This window comes from Bos indicus x Bos taurus, chromosome 11, assembly GCF_003369695.1.
Source record: "Bos indicus x Bos taurus breed Angus x Brahman F1 hybrid chromosome 11, Bos_hybrid_MaternalHap_v2.0, whole genome shotgun sequence".
NCBI lineage: Eukaryota > Metazoa > Chordata > Mammalia > Artiodactyla > Bovidae > Bos > Bos indicus x Bos taurus.
The window spans coordinates 73,696,009-73,713,347 of NC_040086.1; the positions used below are offsets into that span (position 1 = coordinate 73,696,009).

The 17,339-nt window shown below is 38.7% G+C and overlaps 1 protein-coding gene across 7 annotated transcripts in view; it reads right to left on the reverse strand.

Moving 5' to 3' along the window:
- Positions 1-1,516: 1,516 nt before the first annotated feature.
- NCOA1 (nuclear receptor coactivator 1) overlaps positions 1,517-17,339 on the reverse strand; it is a 219,647-nt gene continuing 203,824 nt past the window's right edge. For 4 of the 7 annotated variants that reach the window (XM_027555936.1, XM_027555934.1, XM_027555937.1 and 1 more), the window contains 3 exons: positions 12,695-12,878; positions 7,707-7,796; positions 1,517-3,890 (listed from right to left, as the gene is read on the reverse strand). In XM_027555936.1, the coding sequence (XP_027411737.1) occupies positions 3,720-3,890; positions 7,707-7,796; positions 12,695-12,878 (445 nt within the window). In that variant the 3' untranslated portion in view covers positions 1,517-3,719. Of the gene's footprint in view, positions 3,891-3,975; positions 4,033-7,706; positions 7,797-12,694; positions 12,879-17,339 lie in introns of all 7 variants that reach the window. The other 3 variants (XM_027555939.1, XM_027555940.1, XM_027555938.1) reach the window with 3 other exon arrangements.

Below are 17,339 nucleotides of genomic sequence, written 5' to 3' on the forward strand. Positions count from 1 at the left end.
CCGCCAGAAATCTCTGTCCAGGGGATTCTCCAGGCAAGAATACTGGAGTGGGTTGCCATGCTCTCCAGGGGAATCTTCTGACCCAGGGATTGAACTTGTGTCTCTTATGTCTCATGCATTAGGAGGTGGGTTCTTTACCACTGGTGCCATCTGGGAAGCCCTTCCTTTATACCACTTTATCCAATTGTGATTATAACTATGCAAGTCCTGCAATGTGTATATATGCTCTGAGAGGGCAACGTTCACATCTGTCTGAATCCTTCCATATCCTTGTGCCTTGGATAAAGACAATAAAATGTGCTGAATGAGGCCAGAGCTTTGTGCTTCTTCAATCTTGTTAAGAGCTCTGTGGCAATGAACATAAAGCATATAAAGAAAACTAATTTAGTGCTGCAGAAAGGGTTCTGGATGGAGGAATGCTTCCTTTGGCAGATTTCTCCAATAAAAAAGAATTTATGGGCTTAATTAAATCATCAAGATTCTTTTCAGAGGAGCAGGAATGGTCAAGGATTGAGCTTGCCCTGAATTATTCACTGTATTCAAGTGGAGCAGCTCTTCTGGGAAGAGCAGTTAACGTCAACAAGGAAATCAGCACAACTTCCTATGTAAACGGACAATGGTCCTTTCTTTCTCTTTGATTGGGAGGGCCCAGGAGACAGTTTCCAAGTGTGGAAACTACCTGAGGCAAAACCATACTCTGCTTAGGCAAGACGAAATTCTTCTGTATCAACCGCACTTTTTCCTCAGTTGTTACTATTTGCTTTTCTAATGCCTTCCCGCCCCTACCTTAAGATAAATTTAAATCAATGTTCAGTTTCATCTAAGAGAAATATCCTTTTTTTTTTTTTAACCTTATCCTGACTTTTGGAAAAAAGGCTTTGCTTCCCCAAAAGTGTGACTTCAGACAACAGCTACAAAATCCGTGTGTGGTTATGTGTGAAAGTATGTGTGTGACAGATCCCCTCTCTTACCTCTAAAATCATATATGCTCACCCTCCTTACCCCACTGGCTCCGGGTGGCCAAGTGTTGGTAGATCTGGTTGCCTTAAAAATACACAAACAAGAAATAGGGCCTGATTTTCATAAAATGCATTGCCAAGAAGGAGCCTCAAGTAAGCTTCAACATCTGTGTAATAATAATAAATGTCTGTCTGTAAACACCAGTGACTGTGAGAAGGAGATTATCTCGTGGCCAGTGCTGCCTGGACCAGATTTCCTGGGTCAAGAAACAGCAGGACCACAGCGTTTAATCACCAGACAAGTGGCCAGAGTTAGAACTTCCTCACAGCCTCCTATCACTGGGACCTTCTCAAATTTCACGGGGCTGGTTCTTATTAGGGTGACTCTGAGGAGCTTTGGCTTCAGGGATCATTTTTTATTATTCTTTAATTATCATTAGTCATTTTGGGTTTTAACAATTTCTGCACGATGTAAGCTTCTTTTCCTCCCTGTAAAAGAAGAGGCAACTCATCGATTCAGTAGCTGGAAAAGTGAATTTCCTGTGGAATGACAGGAATTACATAGAAGCAAGCAATTTTATTTTCCTCAAATGTAGCAATAATTTTAATCTGTACATACATAAAACAAACAGTGCAATTATAAAACCTTGAAGGTGACATGCATACTTTAAGGTGCAGTTGGGATGGGGGAGGATGTTAGCATCTCCAATTTTCTTTACCGTTTTTTTTTTTTTTTTTAAGTTCCTTATGCAAAAAGCACTGAGTCAGGAAACTTCATCTGGAATGCTGAAGTTAAAGGTGAACTTCCTGAAGTCTGCACGTCTAAGTATCACAAACAAAACAGAAATGACCTCCTAGAACAGTTTGAGAGGGAATAGAGTAATATGGCTGGGCTTTCAAGCTGGGAATGAATGAAATCAGGGATGCATTTTTCTGAAAAACTAAAAGAATGTTTGTAACTGAGTGTCCTATTTCTGTTTCATAGTTGCTACCCACTTGAGCCCTTCCATCAATCTTTTTATTCAGTATAGGTTCTGAATAGATGCTGTTCAATGTTATTTATAACTAAGGGTGATGAGATGCAGAAAAGAGGACCTGGGAAAATGGCTTCTTCCTTGATGTCTGAGTCTGTGCTCCTCTTCCATTGTTAGTTCTTATGGCCTTTTCTCTGCCATGGAAGCAGAGGTAGCTGGTGCACAATGTCAGATGTTGTCATCGTTCACAGGCCCGGGGCGGGCAGTAAAGGCGAGGGATGGGGGGTCTATCTTCGCTTCTTCCACAACCCCTTTCTCAGGCTTTCCTGGCCTTTCAGTTGGAACTTCGAGAACTAGAAAGTCAGTTCACTGGGTCCTTGACTCAGAGGCCAGGATGAGACAAGACGTGGTAGAGTGACAAGACACAAAGGGAAGATATGGTACCAATTAGCCTCAGAGCAGGATAGAGAGATTTATATTTGCACTGATGAGAATTCAAATTCCCAAAGTCAATCTAAAAAAAAAAAAGAAGATTTTCCTTTGAGTATTACTTTTTTCTCTGTACAAGTGGTCTGTGCACTTCTGGTGAGAATTCCTTGCACCACTCTCAAGTCAGCTGATTCCAGGGACACGCCGGGGCACAGGAGGCACTAGGCTCGTCTGGAACGGCTCTTTCTGGCAGTGACATTTTGATTTGAAACCCAAAGTAAATCCATACGTGGCATCATGGTTATTAAAATAATGAAATATTACTAGCCAAAGGTAACTGCAATTCAATCAATGTTATATTTTCACACACAGAAATTTAGAAAAATCAAGAGTATGATAATAAAAACCATAAAATTAAACAGAAGAAAATCAATTTCTACAAGAAATCATATATATGTACAGTGAGATTTAAAGGGAAAAATAAGCTACTTGAATCATAAATTTAATTTTATTTTAAATAACTTTAGCTAACCTCAGCTGTTAATACAATAAAAGCAGAAAGAACAGGCTGCCTTTTTTTTCTTCCAGATTTAAATCAGAGAATTTTATCTACAATAATTGACATAACTCACTTCTTGTCCTTCACCCATCTCATCAAAAATTATTGCATTTTCCCCCAAAATTGTATTTTTTTTGGATTCCTCTGTGAATATACTCATTTCGTCCTCATTCCTGGAGGCATCTTGGTTTAAATCCATCTTTTAAAAAAAGGAGAAGGGGTACATATGTGGAGGCAAAATATTCTCTCGAAGCCATCAGATACAGAGTTGCTAGAAGAAGCTGATTGTACACACAAGCTGCCTGGTTGGGAAGGGGAGGGTTGTTGATTCAGAGACGTGTGACAGCCTTTGGTGGACGGACACAGGCCAAACCCCACCGGGCCCTTCTTCCCTGGCAGGGTCAGGACTGAGCCAGCTGAACTGGAGCTGCCATCTTCCCCTTAGAACTCGTCCTTCTGGTTCTCCTCCAAAAGTCTTCATCCAGATAAGAAGCCAATGACTGATTACAAAAATAAGAATAATTAAATTTGGCTCAAGAGAGAGATTGTCCAACTGTTCTGCCTTGTTATTTTATCAATATCCAAGGCCTTTACAAAGAAAGAAACAAAAACATCTCTCAATCTCCCAACAAAAGTGAACTTTTTCTTTTTTTCTTTTTTTTTTTTTTTTTTTGCTCCAAATGCTAGGACCTGAAGAATGGCTGCAGATTGAGATATCAAAAATCTCAGAAAAATATATAATATATTTGTATATCTCTGTAGGTCTATTATTTAAATTTCACATTCCTTTAAAAGTGGTTATTCAGTCAGTAGCTGCTGAAGGAGGCTCTTCTGCTGGGCCTGGGGGGTCTGTGGTCCTGCCGTGGGTTTTTGAGTTCCCAGTGGACCAGGCTGGTTCAGGTAAGGGTCCCCGCCTACCAGATTCACTGTACACTGGACGTCAGCAAACACCTGAACCTGTTGCACCTGCTGGAACACAAATAAAAGATGTGTTTAGACAGAAGGGTCTGCCCCCCCGGCTTATGAGTGGGTACTACTTGAAGTGGAAACTCACTAGAGCATTCCTCTAGTCTGTAGTCACCACAGAGAAGAACTCTTCTGTCTTCTTGTCCTACAAAAAGAAAATCGCTGCACTCATTTTGCTCAGGGTTCTGGAAAGTTCACACTTTAAAAATAAAATCAAAATTGGAATGGTCAAGCCTCCTACAGGGTTGCCGTCAATACTGAAAATGAGCATCATTGCTAATATTGCCAAGATTGGGAAAAGCCCAGTTTCAGTCTGGGTATCCAGTGGTGGTTTTAAAAAATAGGTATATTATTTGGAAAACTGGTTATAAAAGCATTCTATGGATGACTTTAGGAGGGTAAAAAAAATCTTTATGATGTTAGAAAATTAAGGGCTTTAACCCAGTATTAGCAAAATAAAAACCACCACAACTCAGTAACAGGACATGAGTATTATTAAAATTAATGTCCAGAGGATTTATGTAGTATCTAATATACCTTTACATAGCTTCTTTACATATTACCTTTAGAATTACAGCAAAATATTAGTAGAACAATTTTATACTTAACTTATTTTTCCTGACAGACAGTCCATCCAAACGCATGAGCTGAAAATAACACTAAACTACTAGCTGAGAACAGTGTGAATTTTCCCTTTAGCTATCAGGTTGGCCAAAAAGTTCATTCCAGTTTTTCCATAAGAGCTTAATACTTTCAGTAATAATGCACGTATTCCTTTGAAAAGTCTAAGGTTACATAGTTTTAACATTTTCTATCAGGAAAACAAAGCCAGAGTTAGTCTTTACCAACCAGCCTTATTATTAGAAAGTCATTTGTAGAACTGATGAGGCCAGTACCACACTTGTGAATGTTCCAGACCAACAGTGGAGATGCCTCCTAAGGCACCCAATGCATCTGTCTGTCTCCGCAGTTGGCAAACTTGTGCGTGTTTAACAGGTTCAGGAAGTATTTTAGATTAGTGATAGATTTTTTGGGGGTGTCTTTCACCACTAAATTCATGCCAATCATACTCAGCATTTCTGAAAACTTTTCTATCCTAATTGAATAAAAGCTGCTTTCCATCAACCTTAACAGGCCAACTGTCCAATCTCGCGACTATCCAATTTCTTCATCAGTCCAATGCCTGATGTTTTCTCCTCACGATTCACTTGATTCACTTTCACCTCTACTCCACTCTCTGGGATAACGCTGATGGTTCCTGGGCCGAGTGTTTTTGTGTCTGATGAATTAAATCTCTATGTACATTAGTGTCATTTCTCTCCTTGTCCTCCTCTCTCCCCATTTCCCAAACTTTGCTTCTTGTTCCCATAGGCTCCCATTTGGCTTTCATCTTTTTTGGGGCTCTTCCGTGTGTACCTAACATACACCAGCTCTCTGTCTGAGTCTGTTCTGTAGCTGCCCCTGTGCCCTCCACCCACCTTTGTTCTCTGTAATTTCTCATTCCTACTCTTTTCCCTCTAGAGCTCCAACCTTGGCCTTCATCTCTCTCTGTGTTAACAATTCCCCTGTGTTCCTGTTCTCTCATTTTCTCCATCCCAGCTCTCTGAATGCAGAGAGCCTTGAATCCTCCCCTAGTCCTTCTCTCCTTTTTCTTTCTTTTCTCCTTTTCTGTACAACTATCTTTATACTTCTATCTAACTCACTCCCCAGCTTTCGTCTGGCAAGTGCTTAGAGCAAATAGAGATTTCATGATGAGCCACTACAGAAAGATTTTGCTACTGAGACTTAACATAAACACAAACTACAGTGCATTTAGGCAATGGCTGATTTAAAAAAAAATAACACAGAATTTTGTTTATATGTTTCAACATATGAAATACATAAGGTGTTTGTGCCTCTAAACTCAAAAAAATTGTTGATAAAGGCATGATAAAACAAACGTGAGAAAATTCTGCTCCTTTAAAAAGAATGCTATATTAAAAAAGATCACCTATTTAGAACTTTTAAAAATTGAAAAGATTAAACCAAACTCCCAAAAGTACATATTTCAGCCTTTTTGAATTATTGCTTAATCATGGTGCCTCAGACCAGATCTCAAAGGACTTCTGATACTGCTATACCTTCACAGACAGGCAAAGCAATACGAAAACAAAGCTTATGATTTGCCAGGTGAGAGAGGTAATGTGAGAGCTGAGTCCCAGCCTCTGTAAGATCTTCTGATGCAGTTTCTACTTCAATTCAAATACTGTCCCAGGACTTAGGAATTTTGAAACTCAGTTGTTTTAAGTAATTTGTTGAGTTACCCCAGTGTATGTCTTTGTAAGTATGAGACTTTTAAAAAACTTCTAGTGAATGAAGACCTCAATTCCCCCAGCACAAAAGCCTCTCTTTACATAGCACACAGGACTCAGATTCCACTGAGGCTCCAACTATGAACACAGTTCCCTAACTGGTTTTCCTCTTTCAGAGCTGGTTGCCCAGTGCTCTTCCTCTTCCCCATCTCCCCCTTAAGATGAAGCCTAAACTAGGTCTTTCATCACTGTTCCCCTTCAGGAATGATGCTCCACTCGCAGGACTGAATTTGAATCCCTTAGAGTTTAGCATTCAAGGCCCTTGGAAATTTGCCCCAACCTACTTTCCCACTTTTAGTTCCGATGAATTCTTATTACAAACCCTTTATTCTCATTGGGTAGGTTCCCAGGACTATGCTGATATTACTGTTTCCCTGTCTCTGTGCCCTCTAACTTCCAATCCCCTGGACTTTCAAGCTCACCTCCTTCCCCAGCCTCCAAAACCCACAATACCTTTCTACTCACTTGCCCTGCTAACTGTCCTTCAAGGCCCAGTTCAGTCCCATCTCCCATATAAATGCTCTTCTGACCATCGCCACAATGTCTCCTTTCTTTGCATGTTTATGGGTCTTGTTACTTGTAATCAATTTGCATTTGCCTTTTTTGGTTATATAACAATTCATGTGCATATGTCTGTATGTTTTATCAGGCCCTAAGTGGTATGGCAGAAAGAGCATGAACTTTGGTGTTGGAAAGACCTGGGTTTGAACCTCAGTTCTGCCACTTTCTTTTCTGTGAATTACATAGTCAAATCTCCTCAGGTTCTGTTTCTTCATCTATGTGAGAAAAAAGGGAAACTGACTCCTTCATAGAGTTATAGTGATGCTTACATGAGGAGAAGCACACAGTGCCTAACACAATGCCTGGCAAATCATAAGCTTTCTTTCCTCACGTCTTACCACAGTTCACCTAAAGAGCAAACATGTCTCATGTTTCTTTGTTCATGTTTCCTCTACCTTCGCATAAGGCCTATATACTTTTTTAAAATCTTAATTTATGTTAATATAGGAACGTGGCCACCCCTGTTATTTGTATTGTTCTGAAACAAACTTCTAAAAAGAGGCAGAGTACACAACATGCATTCCGTTTTGTCTGAATTTATTGAGCTCTCCTGAGGTATTTTGATTACACACAAGTTTTAGCACTGTGTTTACTTACAAATAGCAATTAGTGGTCACCATTTGTGATCCCTTATCCTGACATTTAATATTGATTAAACATTCTGAAAGCGCAACTCATTTAACCCTCTCATAATCCTATGAGCAGGTTAGTTCTGCTGGTTACACAGCAACTCAGCAAAGTCCCCTAACACGCCCAGGATGACATGGCTAAGAGCAGAGCCAGGACTCACACCCAGCTCTGACTCTCCAGGTCATGCTCTCAACCATGATGCTATACATGCTATACAAAGTTTCCTGTGTATCTAGATAAAATTTGACAGCTCTGGGCTTAGGATTGTCTTACTGACCTGGGTTCCATCTGCTTCTGTTTTGAGAAGGTCAGTGGATGAGAGCTGGTTGCAGTAGAGGCCTGTGTGTCTCAGTGCTGGATCATTTATCTATTAAAGGAAGTATAAGACCAAATTACAAGCTAGTTGTTTAAGCTGAAGACCAAATTCCTCAATGAGGAACAATCTCACTGACAGAAAAGTAATGGGAAGAGAGCAGGAATAACAAGCTTAGCAATTTACTATGCTGTCAGAAGCCAGGACAGTAGTTCCCTTCGTAGGAGCAGAGAGAGACGTAAGAGAGTGTGTAAGGGGAGAACTTCTGGGGTGCTGCTGGTAATGTGCTGTTTCTTGATCTAGGTGACAGTTATGAAGGTGTGTTCAGTGTATGAAAATTCTTCTAGTTGTATACTCTTCTTTATATTCTTATATATGGTAACTTTAATAAGTTAATTCAACACTCACAGAAGTTAATTAGCAAAACACTTCTACTGCCAGGCAAGATTCAGTAACAGGGATCAGATTTATCCTCTGCCTGAACCAAAATGTATGAAACGGACACATTCAAGACCGTGGACAAAGGCAATGAAGGAAAGTTGTTCCTAAGGACTGGGAAACAATTGAGGTGAGTCCTACCATGACCCCCGCCTACTGCCTAAAGAGAATTTGAGGACAGTATGAGGACAAGGAACCAGACAATGCCGGGCAGTCTCACTGAGATGAAAGGATATGGCTAGAATTCATAGAGCAGAATATCAGATGAGAGAGTACACAGAGAGGAAACCCCAAAATCTGCAGAGAGTCCCTGCAAGTCTGCAGCTTAGTACTGATCAGTTGATTAATGGATCCACTAACAATTAATGGATCTTAGGGAACTACCCAAAGCAGAGGAAAGATTCATCTGAAAAGATGTACATGGAATAATTCTCAAAGATCACACAGAGTTGGGAATAGGTCCTGATCCCAGAGGATCAGCCAGAGTGAAAAACATCATAATTCAGGTAGTATCAGGTAGTGTACTAGAATGGTTTTGCTGCAGTGGTAGGGTAAAATTAGCCCTATACTAAATATTGTTCTAGTTCTGCTAAACAAAAAAGCAAGACCTGAAAAAAATTCAAACAGTTTATTTCCAGGTAATTTAACCATTTCCCAAAACAAACCTCAATATTTATAGGAACATAAACAAGGTAAAATTTGCATGTCTGGCATCCAATAAAAAATTACCAGGTGTGCAAAGTAGCAGACTCTGACATAATCATACCAATGTTTTCTTAGGTTAGTCTTCCAAGACAATAGAAATAAAAGCAAAAATAAACAAACAGGAGTTAATCAAATTATAAGTTTTTGTACAGTAAAGGAAACTATAAACAAAATTAAAAGACAACCTAGGGACTGGAAGAAAAATGTCTGCAAATGATGTAACTGACAAAGGCTTAATTTCCAAAATATACAAACAGCTTATACAAGTCAATAACAAAAAGCAAACTGGCAAAAAAAAAAATGGGCAGAAGACTTAAACAGACATTTCTCCAAAGAAGACATACAGATGGCCAACAGTTACATGAAGAGATGTTCATCGATGCTGATGATTAGAAAAATGCAAATCAAAACTACAATGAGGGGACTTCCCTGGCAGTCCAGTGGTTAAGACTCTGTTCTTCCACTGCAGAGGGCACAAGTTTGATCCCGGATCAGGGAACTAAGACCTGCATGCCACATACCACAGCCAAAACCCCCCAAAAAACAAACAAACAAAAAAAACAACTACAATGAAGTACCACCTCACACTAGTCAGAATGGCCATCATTAGGAAGTCTACAAATAAGAAAAGCTGAAGAGGGTGTGCACAGAAAAGAGAACCCTCTTGCACTGTTGGTGGGAACACAAATTGGTAGAGAATAGATTTGTGCTTGCTAAGGGGGTGAGGGGGTAGGGGAGAGAAGGACTGGGAGTTTGGGATTAGCAGATACAAATTATTATACATAGGATGGATAAACAAGGTCTTACTGTATAGCACAGGAAATTATATTAAATAAACTGTGATAAACCATAATGGAAAAAAAAAAAGAAAGTAGCAAGAAAATGATCCACAATTTAGCGAAAAAAATCAGTCAGCTGAAACCAACTCCCAAATAATGCAGATGCTAGAAGTGACAAGCAAGACTATTAACAGTTATAATAACCATATTCCATATATTCAAGAAAACAGCAGAAAGACTGAACATGTTAGAGATATGGAAGATATAAAAGGGGTTCTAAGTGCCGAAGAATTGATGCTTTTGAACTGTGGTGTTGGAGAAGACTCTTGAGAGTCCCTTGGACTGCAAGGAGATCCAACCAGTCCATTCTGAAGGAGATCAGCCCTGGGATTTCTTCGGAAGGAATGATGCTAAAGCTGAAACTCCAGTACTTTGGCCACCTCATGCGAAGAGTTGACTCATTGGAAAAGACTCTGATGCTGGGAGGGATTGGGGGCAAGAGGAGAAGGGGACAACAGAGGATGAGATGGCTGGATGGCATCACTGACTCGATGGACGTGAGTCTCAGTGGACTCCTCGAGTTGGTGTTGGACAGGGAGGCCTGGCGTGCTGCGATTCATGGGGTCACAAAGAGTCGGACACGACTGAGCGACTGATCTGATCTGATCTGACCTGAAGTGAACTTCTAGAGATGAAAACAGCAACATCTGAGATAAAAAATACACTAGATAAAACTGACAGACCAGCTATTACAAAAGAAAAAAATAGTGAATCTAACATTATAGCAATACAAATTACCCAAAATGAAACACATAGGAAAAAAATGACTGGTCTCATATTCCCTTAAAATCTCCAAATCCAGAGAATCAGTGAGCTGTGGTGTAACTTCAGATGGCCTACAATATGTGTAATTAGTCTCTGAAGGAGAGGAGGGGGCTGGTGACAGAAAAAAAATAGCTGAAGAAATAATGGCCAATACTTTTCCAGATTTGATGAAAAGTATATACCTGTGAATCAAGAAGATTACCGAACCCCAACCCAAGCATAGAACTATGAATAAAATCACACTAAGGCATATCATAATCAAATTATCTAAAACCAGTGATAAAGAGAGTAACTCTTAGAAGTAGCTAGAGAGGGAAAAACATCAATCATGTCCAAAGGAACAAAAATAAAAGTGATAGCAGATACCTCATCAGAAATACAGTGGAGCAATGTCTTTATAAAGTATTGAAAACTACCAACCCAGAATTCAGGGAAAAGAATTTTCAAAGATGAAGGTGAAACAACATCTTTTCAGACACATGAAAACTGAAATAATTCACCATCAGCAGACCTGTACTATAAAAAATGTTAAATGAAGATCTTCTGGTGGAAGGAAAATGATACCAGATGGAAATTTGGATCTACAGCAAGGAATGAAGAACACTGGAAATAACTACATGAGGAAATATAAAAATTACCTACTTAAACCTTAAAAAATATAATTGTTTAAAAGTTTTTCAGTAAAAATGTACTAACAACATATTGTAGGGTATATAACATATATATGGTAATGTTCTGACATGACAGATATGATAGGTATGACAACAATAGCATAGGAAGGGAGAAATGGAAATAAACTGTTGTGAGATTTTTGTATTTGTACGAGGTGATACAATTGCATTTGAAGGCAGATGGTGACAAAGATGTATACTATAAACCCTAAAGCAACCACTAAAACAACAGGAATTATTTATAGCTAATAAAGCAACAAAGGCATTACACTAAAAAGACAAGATGGGAGAAAGAAAATAAGATGAGAGATTTAAATCTTCAATATCAACATCAATAATCACATTAAATATAAATGATCTAGCTACTCTAGGTAAAAGGCAGAGATTGTCAAACTGACTAAAAAAGCAAGATGCAACTATATAAGGAATACATTTTAAATGTAATATTCTTTTACCTAATTCATTATATTTTTTTATTACTTTGTCTTAATATACGAGAGACAATGAATAATTCTAATAGCTGAAAAACAACAACATAATAACATGGACAAGAAACAATACTATTTAGTTCTTATATTCTGTTATAACATCACTAGGTTGTTGGTTTTTTTTTTTTCCTGCTAATTTCTCTGGACAATGGGAACTTTCTTTAAAAAAATAAAAATCCAAAAGGAATTCTAAAGAAAAAGTAATTAGTGTTTACATGTTTTTATGACTTGCTATAAATTATGGCTATATGGCTACAGCACAGACACACAGTCTTACTTTGTGGTTGCTGACAGAATAGTAATTACAGAGAATTACCCCAAAATCTTAAATATCACTTTGAATTTAATCATTCATTCCTTAAAAATCTTTAGGAGGCTCCAAGATTAACTGGACATTTAGATGGCCTGCAACACCTCCTAAAAAGTTTACTACATAAATTCTGCTCTAAATAGAATATAAATATCCCCTTAACATTCATAGATTTTTCATCTTGAATATTCTTTTCTATTTCTTCCTTTAGGAAAATTTTCCATGAAGAGTTTCCTAATCAGACCCTTTTTCTTTTAAACCTTCTGTGGTTAATTGTATATACCCCTCATCTGAAAGAAATATATCTCCTACAGAACTGTTTCGTCCTATTATTCAACTAACCTTTTGCTCAGGTTGTACCTTCCTAACTTGTTAATACTGTCTCCCACAGAGCTAACTTTGTATATAGTAAGTACTGAGTTTGTTGAATTGAAAGGCAAAAATGAAGAAAATATGTTCAGAATAGAAAGGGTATGTTCCAATCAATGTATTATACATGTATTATTTTATAATAAATCTAAAACAATAAAATCTCATGAGACTTAAATTTTACATGATCTGTCAAAATTATCTTAATAAACAGTAATTATCAAAAGATAGGGAAAGAAAAAGAAGTTTGGTTACTTTGGGCAAGTATGAACATACCTGATTTTCTTTGGAATAATGAATTGTAATACGGTGTGATATAGAGCTGGGTGTGTGTGTGGGTAGCAAGTGTGCCAGTTGTGCCACTTACCTGCTCAGGGCACACAGTGCTCATTCCTGGCATCTGCAAAGAGCTCATCTGCATCTGGCCCATCATTGGGTTCATGTTCTGAACATTTGTGTTTCCACCTGCCATGGACACGGTGATGCTCATATTGTTGTACACTCCTGGCTGTGCAGGCGTGGGCTGGTTCTGTATAGCTTGACTGAATACACTGTTAACTCAAAAAGAATCTCAATTACATCCACTGATCATGAATATGGGGATAATATGACTGGACTCCTTAAATTATCAGATATAGGATTCCAAAGAAAATATTTTACATTCTTAACTTATATGTAAGACTTTATATTATTACAATATATAAAAACTAAGAACCATTCAGGTGCACTCTGAACTCTATCCAAAGGGTTTAATAACTAAAAAGACCTCATTTTGTTACAATTATCTGGCCCAGTATCAGAGTTGTTAAGCTTCAATTATCTGAATAACCAAGAAAGTTTTCCACTTAAGTAAATCTTGCAGATAACTGCAGTTTACCAATTTAATCATCAAAATCATTCTAAAATTTATTATATTATCTTCTTAAACAGAGAATATCTTTTTCAAGCAAAGTCCCTTGCATATGTATCAATCTTCAATAAATATTCACGGAATAAATTAACAAAGGAATGAATGATTCAAAGGTAACATTCTTATACTGTGATTGGGTATATATCCTTAGACTTAAAACTTGAGGGGAGTGATGGTATTTTGTTTCATTTATTCCTTGTCTCTAGTTAACAAGTGATACATAGCAGCAGGCACTCAGTAAATATCTCATGAATGAATAACTAAGGACATGGGTTATTAGTGCTGTCAACTGATAAAGTTCAGATTGCTTTTTGTATTCATGGGGCTTCCCAGGTGATGCCAGTGGTAAAGGGCTTGTCAATGCAGGAGACATAGAGACGAGGGTTTGATCCCTGGGTCAGGAAGATTCCCTGGAGAAGGCCACGGCAAACTATTCCGGTATTCTTGCCTGAGAATCCCATGGACAGAGGAGCCTGGCAGGCTACAGTCCATAGGGTTGCAAAGAGTTGGACGTGACTGAAGCCACTTGACACATACTCATTGCATCTACACCAATGTTTTTTGAAGTGTAGTCCAGAGACCATCTCCAAGAGAATTCCCTGGTCTTTATTGAAAATTGAGACTCTCAGACCTTATCCCACCCTAGTGAGTCATATTTTCTGGGGGTAGGTATGGAAAAGCACTTCTAACAACTTCAGTTCAGTCGCTCAGTCGTGTCCAAATCTTTGCGACCCCATGAACCGCAGCACGCCAGGCCTCCCTGTCCATCACCAACTCCTGGAGTCCACCCAAACCCATGTCCATCGAGTCAAAAATGCACATTAAAATTCGAAAGCCTTTATTCAGTGTCCTACTGCTTATTGTCACTTCTTAAGGTTTCAGCTTCTGGCCTCTTTCAATATGCTATAAACTAAGAGGAAATCAGAAGTGTATAACCAGATATTTTTATTTGGAAAACAAAATGCTTTTGAAGACTTCAATGGTCTTCTCAGATCTGAAGATAGCTTCATGTCTTTTCTAGGAAGCAAGATACAAGGGCAATAATTATGGTTTTCAGAGTGCCTGTTTTACAGACTTCCTTCTTCACCACCCAATGTCTAGACCATTGTTACACCAATGATCTCAATGTTAAACCAGTTTCTGTTAGTAGAAGAGTATGGAATAAACTCCAAGTAAGTAGAATTTGAAAATTTATATCTGAATGATATAGTGATACAGATAAACACATCTAAAGGAAAATAATATGAATTTTCTTTTTTATGTGTGTCTTTGTGTCTTTGCTAAGTTCTACAAAACACCAAATATTTTATGATTATCTATCAATTTTTAAACAATAAGCTGCTGGTAAAGTTCTACCTATTTTAATGTTAATTTTAAAGAATATGATTTCAAAAATTATTGATTCCATCAATGGCTTTTCTATTCCTTGCTAGCTCTTTGGAGGAAAGCAGGATGTACTGACATTTATAGCTTCCGGTAAATTAAGGTAATCATACTGAAATTCACAGGCTGAGGAACAGCCTATTCATCATGTCTAAAGAAAAGAAGTGAATTTTCCCTAAGTAATTATAAAACACAAATGCACGAAGAAAATTATATGCCTAGGAAATGGTCAATAATACATCTGTGGACCATTAGTGTCTGCAGTGTGTATGCTTGTCAGTGTCCCCACAACTAAAGGTGAGAAAAGAAAACCTATTAGTCTACTGCCCATTTTCTAATGAGAACATTTCTGCCTTAGACAGTGCTCATTTGTCAACTGATACATAAATCACCACTGTAGAGGCGCAGAGCTATGTAAGTTAATGCATGCAGAAGCTTCAAGGACTGCAATGATGTCATACTTAGTGAAAAAGGTTTAGGATTTAATTTCTTTTCAAATTTCTATTTGGGACTATATATTAGCTTAAGTTCTTTCAAACTAAGCCTGCCAATAGTTCCATTTTGGGTTCTTCCCTCATAGAAAGAAGACCAAGCCCTTTCGCAGCATTAATCACTGTTCCATGGCCTCGAATGGACTGTGGGGTTCACTGGCACCTTAGGCCCAATGCGTGGAGGACCCCTCCCCGCACCTAACCCCTGACTGGCCTCATGGCAGTTACCACAGTTTCCTTAAGCTAGCACCAGGTATTTGGTAACCCCCAAATCGTGGGGAGGTGGGGGAGGGCAGTGAGGGGAGAGATGACAAAGTCAGCCTAAAGCAAGTGTCAGATATTAGAGGTATTAACAAACAGGGAGGAGTTCCCGGTCAAATAAGTCTGAGAAACAAAGGGTTAAAGCACAGGCCTTTGCCTTTAAAATGCTAATAAGGCCTGAGACTCTCCTTTGAGACTAGAGTTACACAGAAACGCTGTCCTAGTGCCTGGACAAGTAGGTTTGTTTAGCCCTTTGTTTCTCTTGCCACCAAAGAGATAAACAAAAAGACTCACGTGAGTTATACTGTCTCCAAACTGTATCACATCATTCTGCTTAGTGAGTTTTTGTTTCATGTTTTATTTCTCTCTGACCTACTCCTGTCACTAACTACACTCTAGGTAAATCGACAACAAGGGCTGTTTTCCCCAATTTCTTGTGGTATCTTGCACTGTGCAAAAGAGACAGTGAGGGATCACAAACTATATGCTGCCTGTGTTGACTAATAAGCTTTTGTACATGAACTAAATAAGCAAGTATGAATGTTTGAAAAGTTAGTGATAACTATTTTCTTTCTCAAATGATTTGAGAAAGCCAAAGTTCACAGAAACAGCTAAAGTACAACAAAAACTCAAGTCTATATTTGAATGTGAACCCAAAATATGACTGAGGAACAGGGAATCTCTGCACTCATTTCTTCAATAGATGTACATGAAGTGCTCATGTGTCTTAAAGGATGCGCATACAGAAGTAAACAGAAACAAAGTCCTTGCTCTTCTGAGGTTTGTATTTCAGTTGGAGGAGACATACCATAAGGAGACTAACACACAATATGTCAGATGTTAAGCATAATAAAGATATAAAGAAGGAAATGGAGGGACCAAAGAGTGGGAAATGGCGTTTAGAGATGATGGTAAGGGAAGTCTAAAATGGTGACATTCAATATCTGTGTCTAATAAGGTGAGACTTGAGGCATGAGAGAGAAAACCATGTGGCTACTGAGAGAAGAGGATTCCAGCAGAGGGATTTAAAAATGCAAAGGCCTGAGTATGCAATGTACTTGGCACATCTGAGGAACAGAAGAATAAATAGAAGCCACTACAGCAGAGTGAGTGATGAGAATACAGATGAGGTCAGAGAGGTACCCAGGAGCAAGATTATGCAGGGTGTCACAGGCCCTATACTGTGTTCTGAATAAGCTGGCATGTTTGAGTAAAGGACTGATATCTTGCCTCATGTTTTAAAAGCATCACAATGTGCAGACGAAACTGTAGTGGAGCAAGGGTGGAAGCAAGAAGACAGGAGGTCACTGCAGTGGTCCAGAAAAAGGATGATGCTGGCTTGCGCTAAAGTGTACAAGTGGGACAGGTAAAGAGTGGAAGCTGCTAAGAAGCTGATGTGATTTGCTGATGGATGTGGGATGTGAGAGAAAGAAAAAAGGTTTTCTTCTGAATAACTGGAAGAATGGAACTGTTTACTGAGATGTGAAAAAGTATGAGTCCAGCAGGTTTGGGGAAGAATATTACTTTAGTTATTGTCATGTTAAGTTTGAGATGCCTATTAGACTTCTAAGTGGAGCTATCCATTAGGCTGCTGTATATATGGTATGGTGTTTAGGACAGAAATCTGGGCTAGAGACCTAAATCTGGGAATCATAAACATAGAGATAGGCATGTATTATCAGTAAGATTGGAATATATAATCAAGGGAGGAAGTAGATATGAGGAAGAGGTCCTAGAATGAGCTGAGGCCCTAAAGCAGAGGTCCGAGAGGTGAGGAAGACCCAGCAGAAGAGACTGAGAGTTAGGAGGAGAGACACCTTTCTCAAGAGAGAAAGCTGTTCCACAAACCAAATGAAGAAGGAGCTTCAAGAAAGAGTAAGTGCTCAAGTATGTCAAGTGCTATCAATGCTCACTGCATTTGGCACTGTAAAGGACAGTAAAGACTTTGATAAGAATGCTTTTGGTGG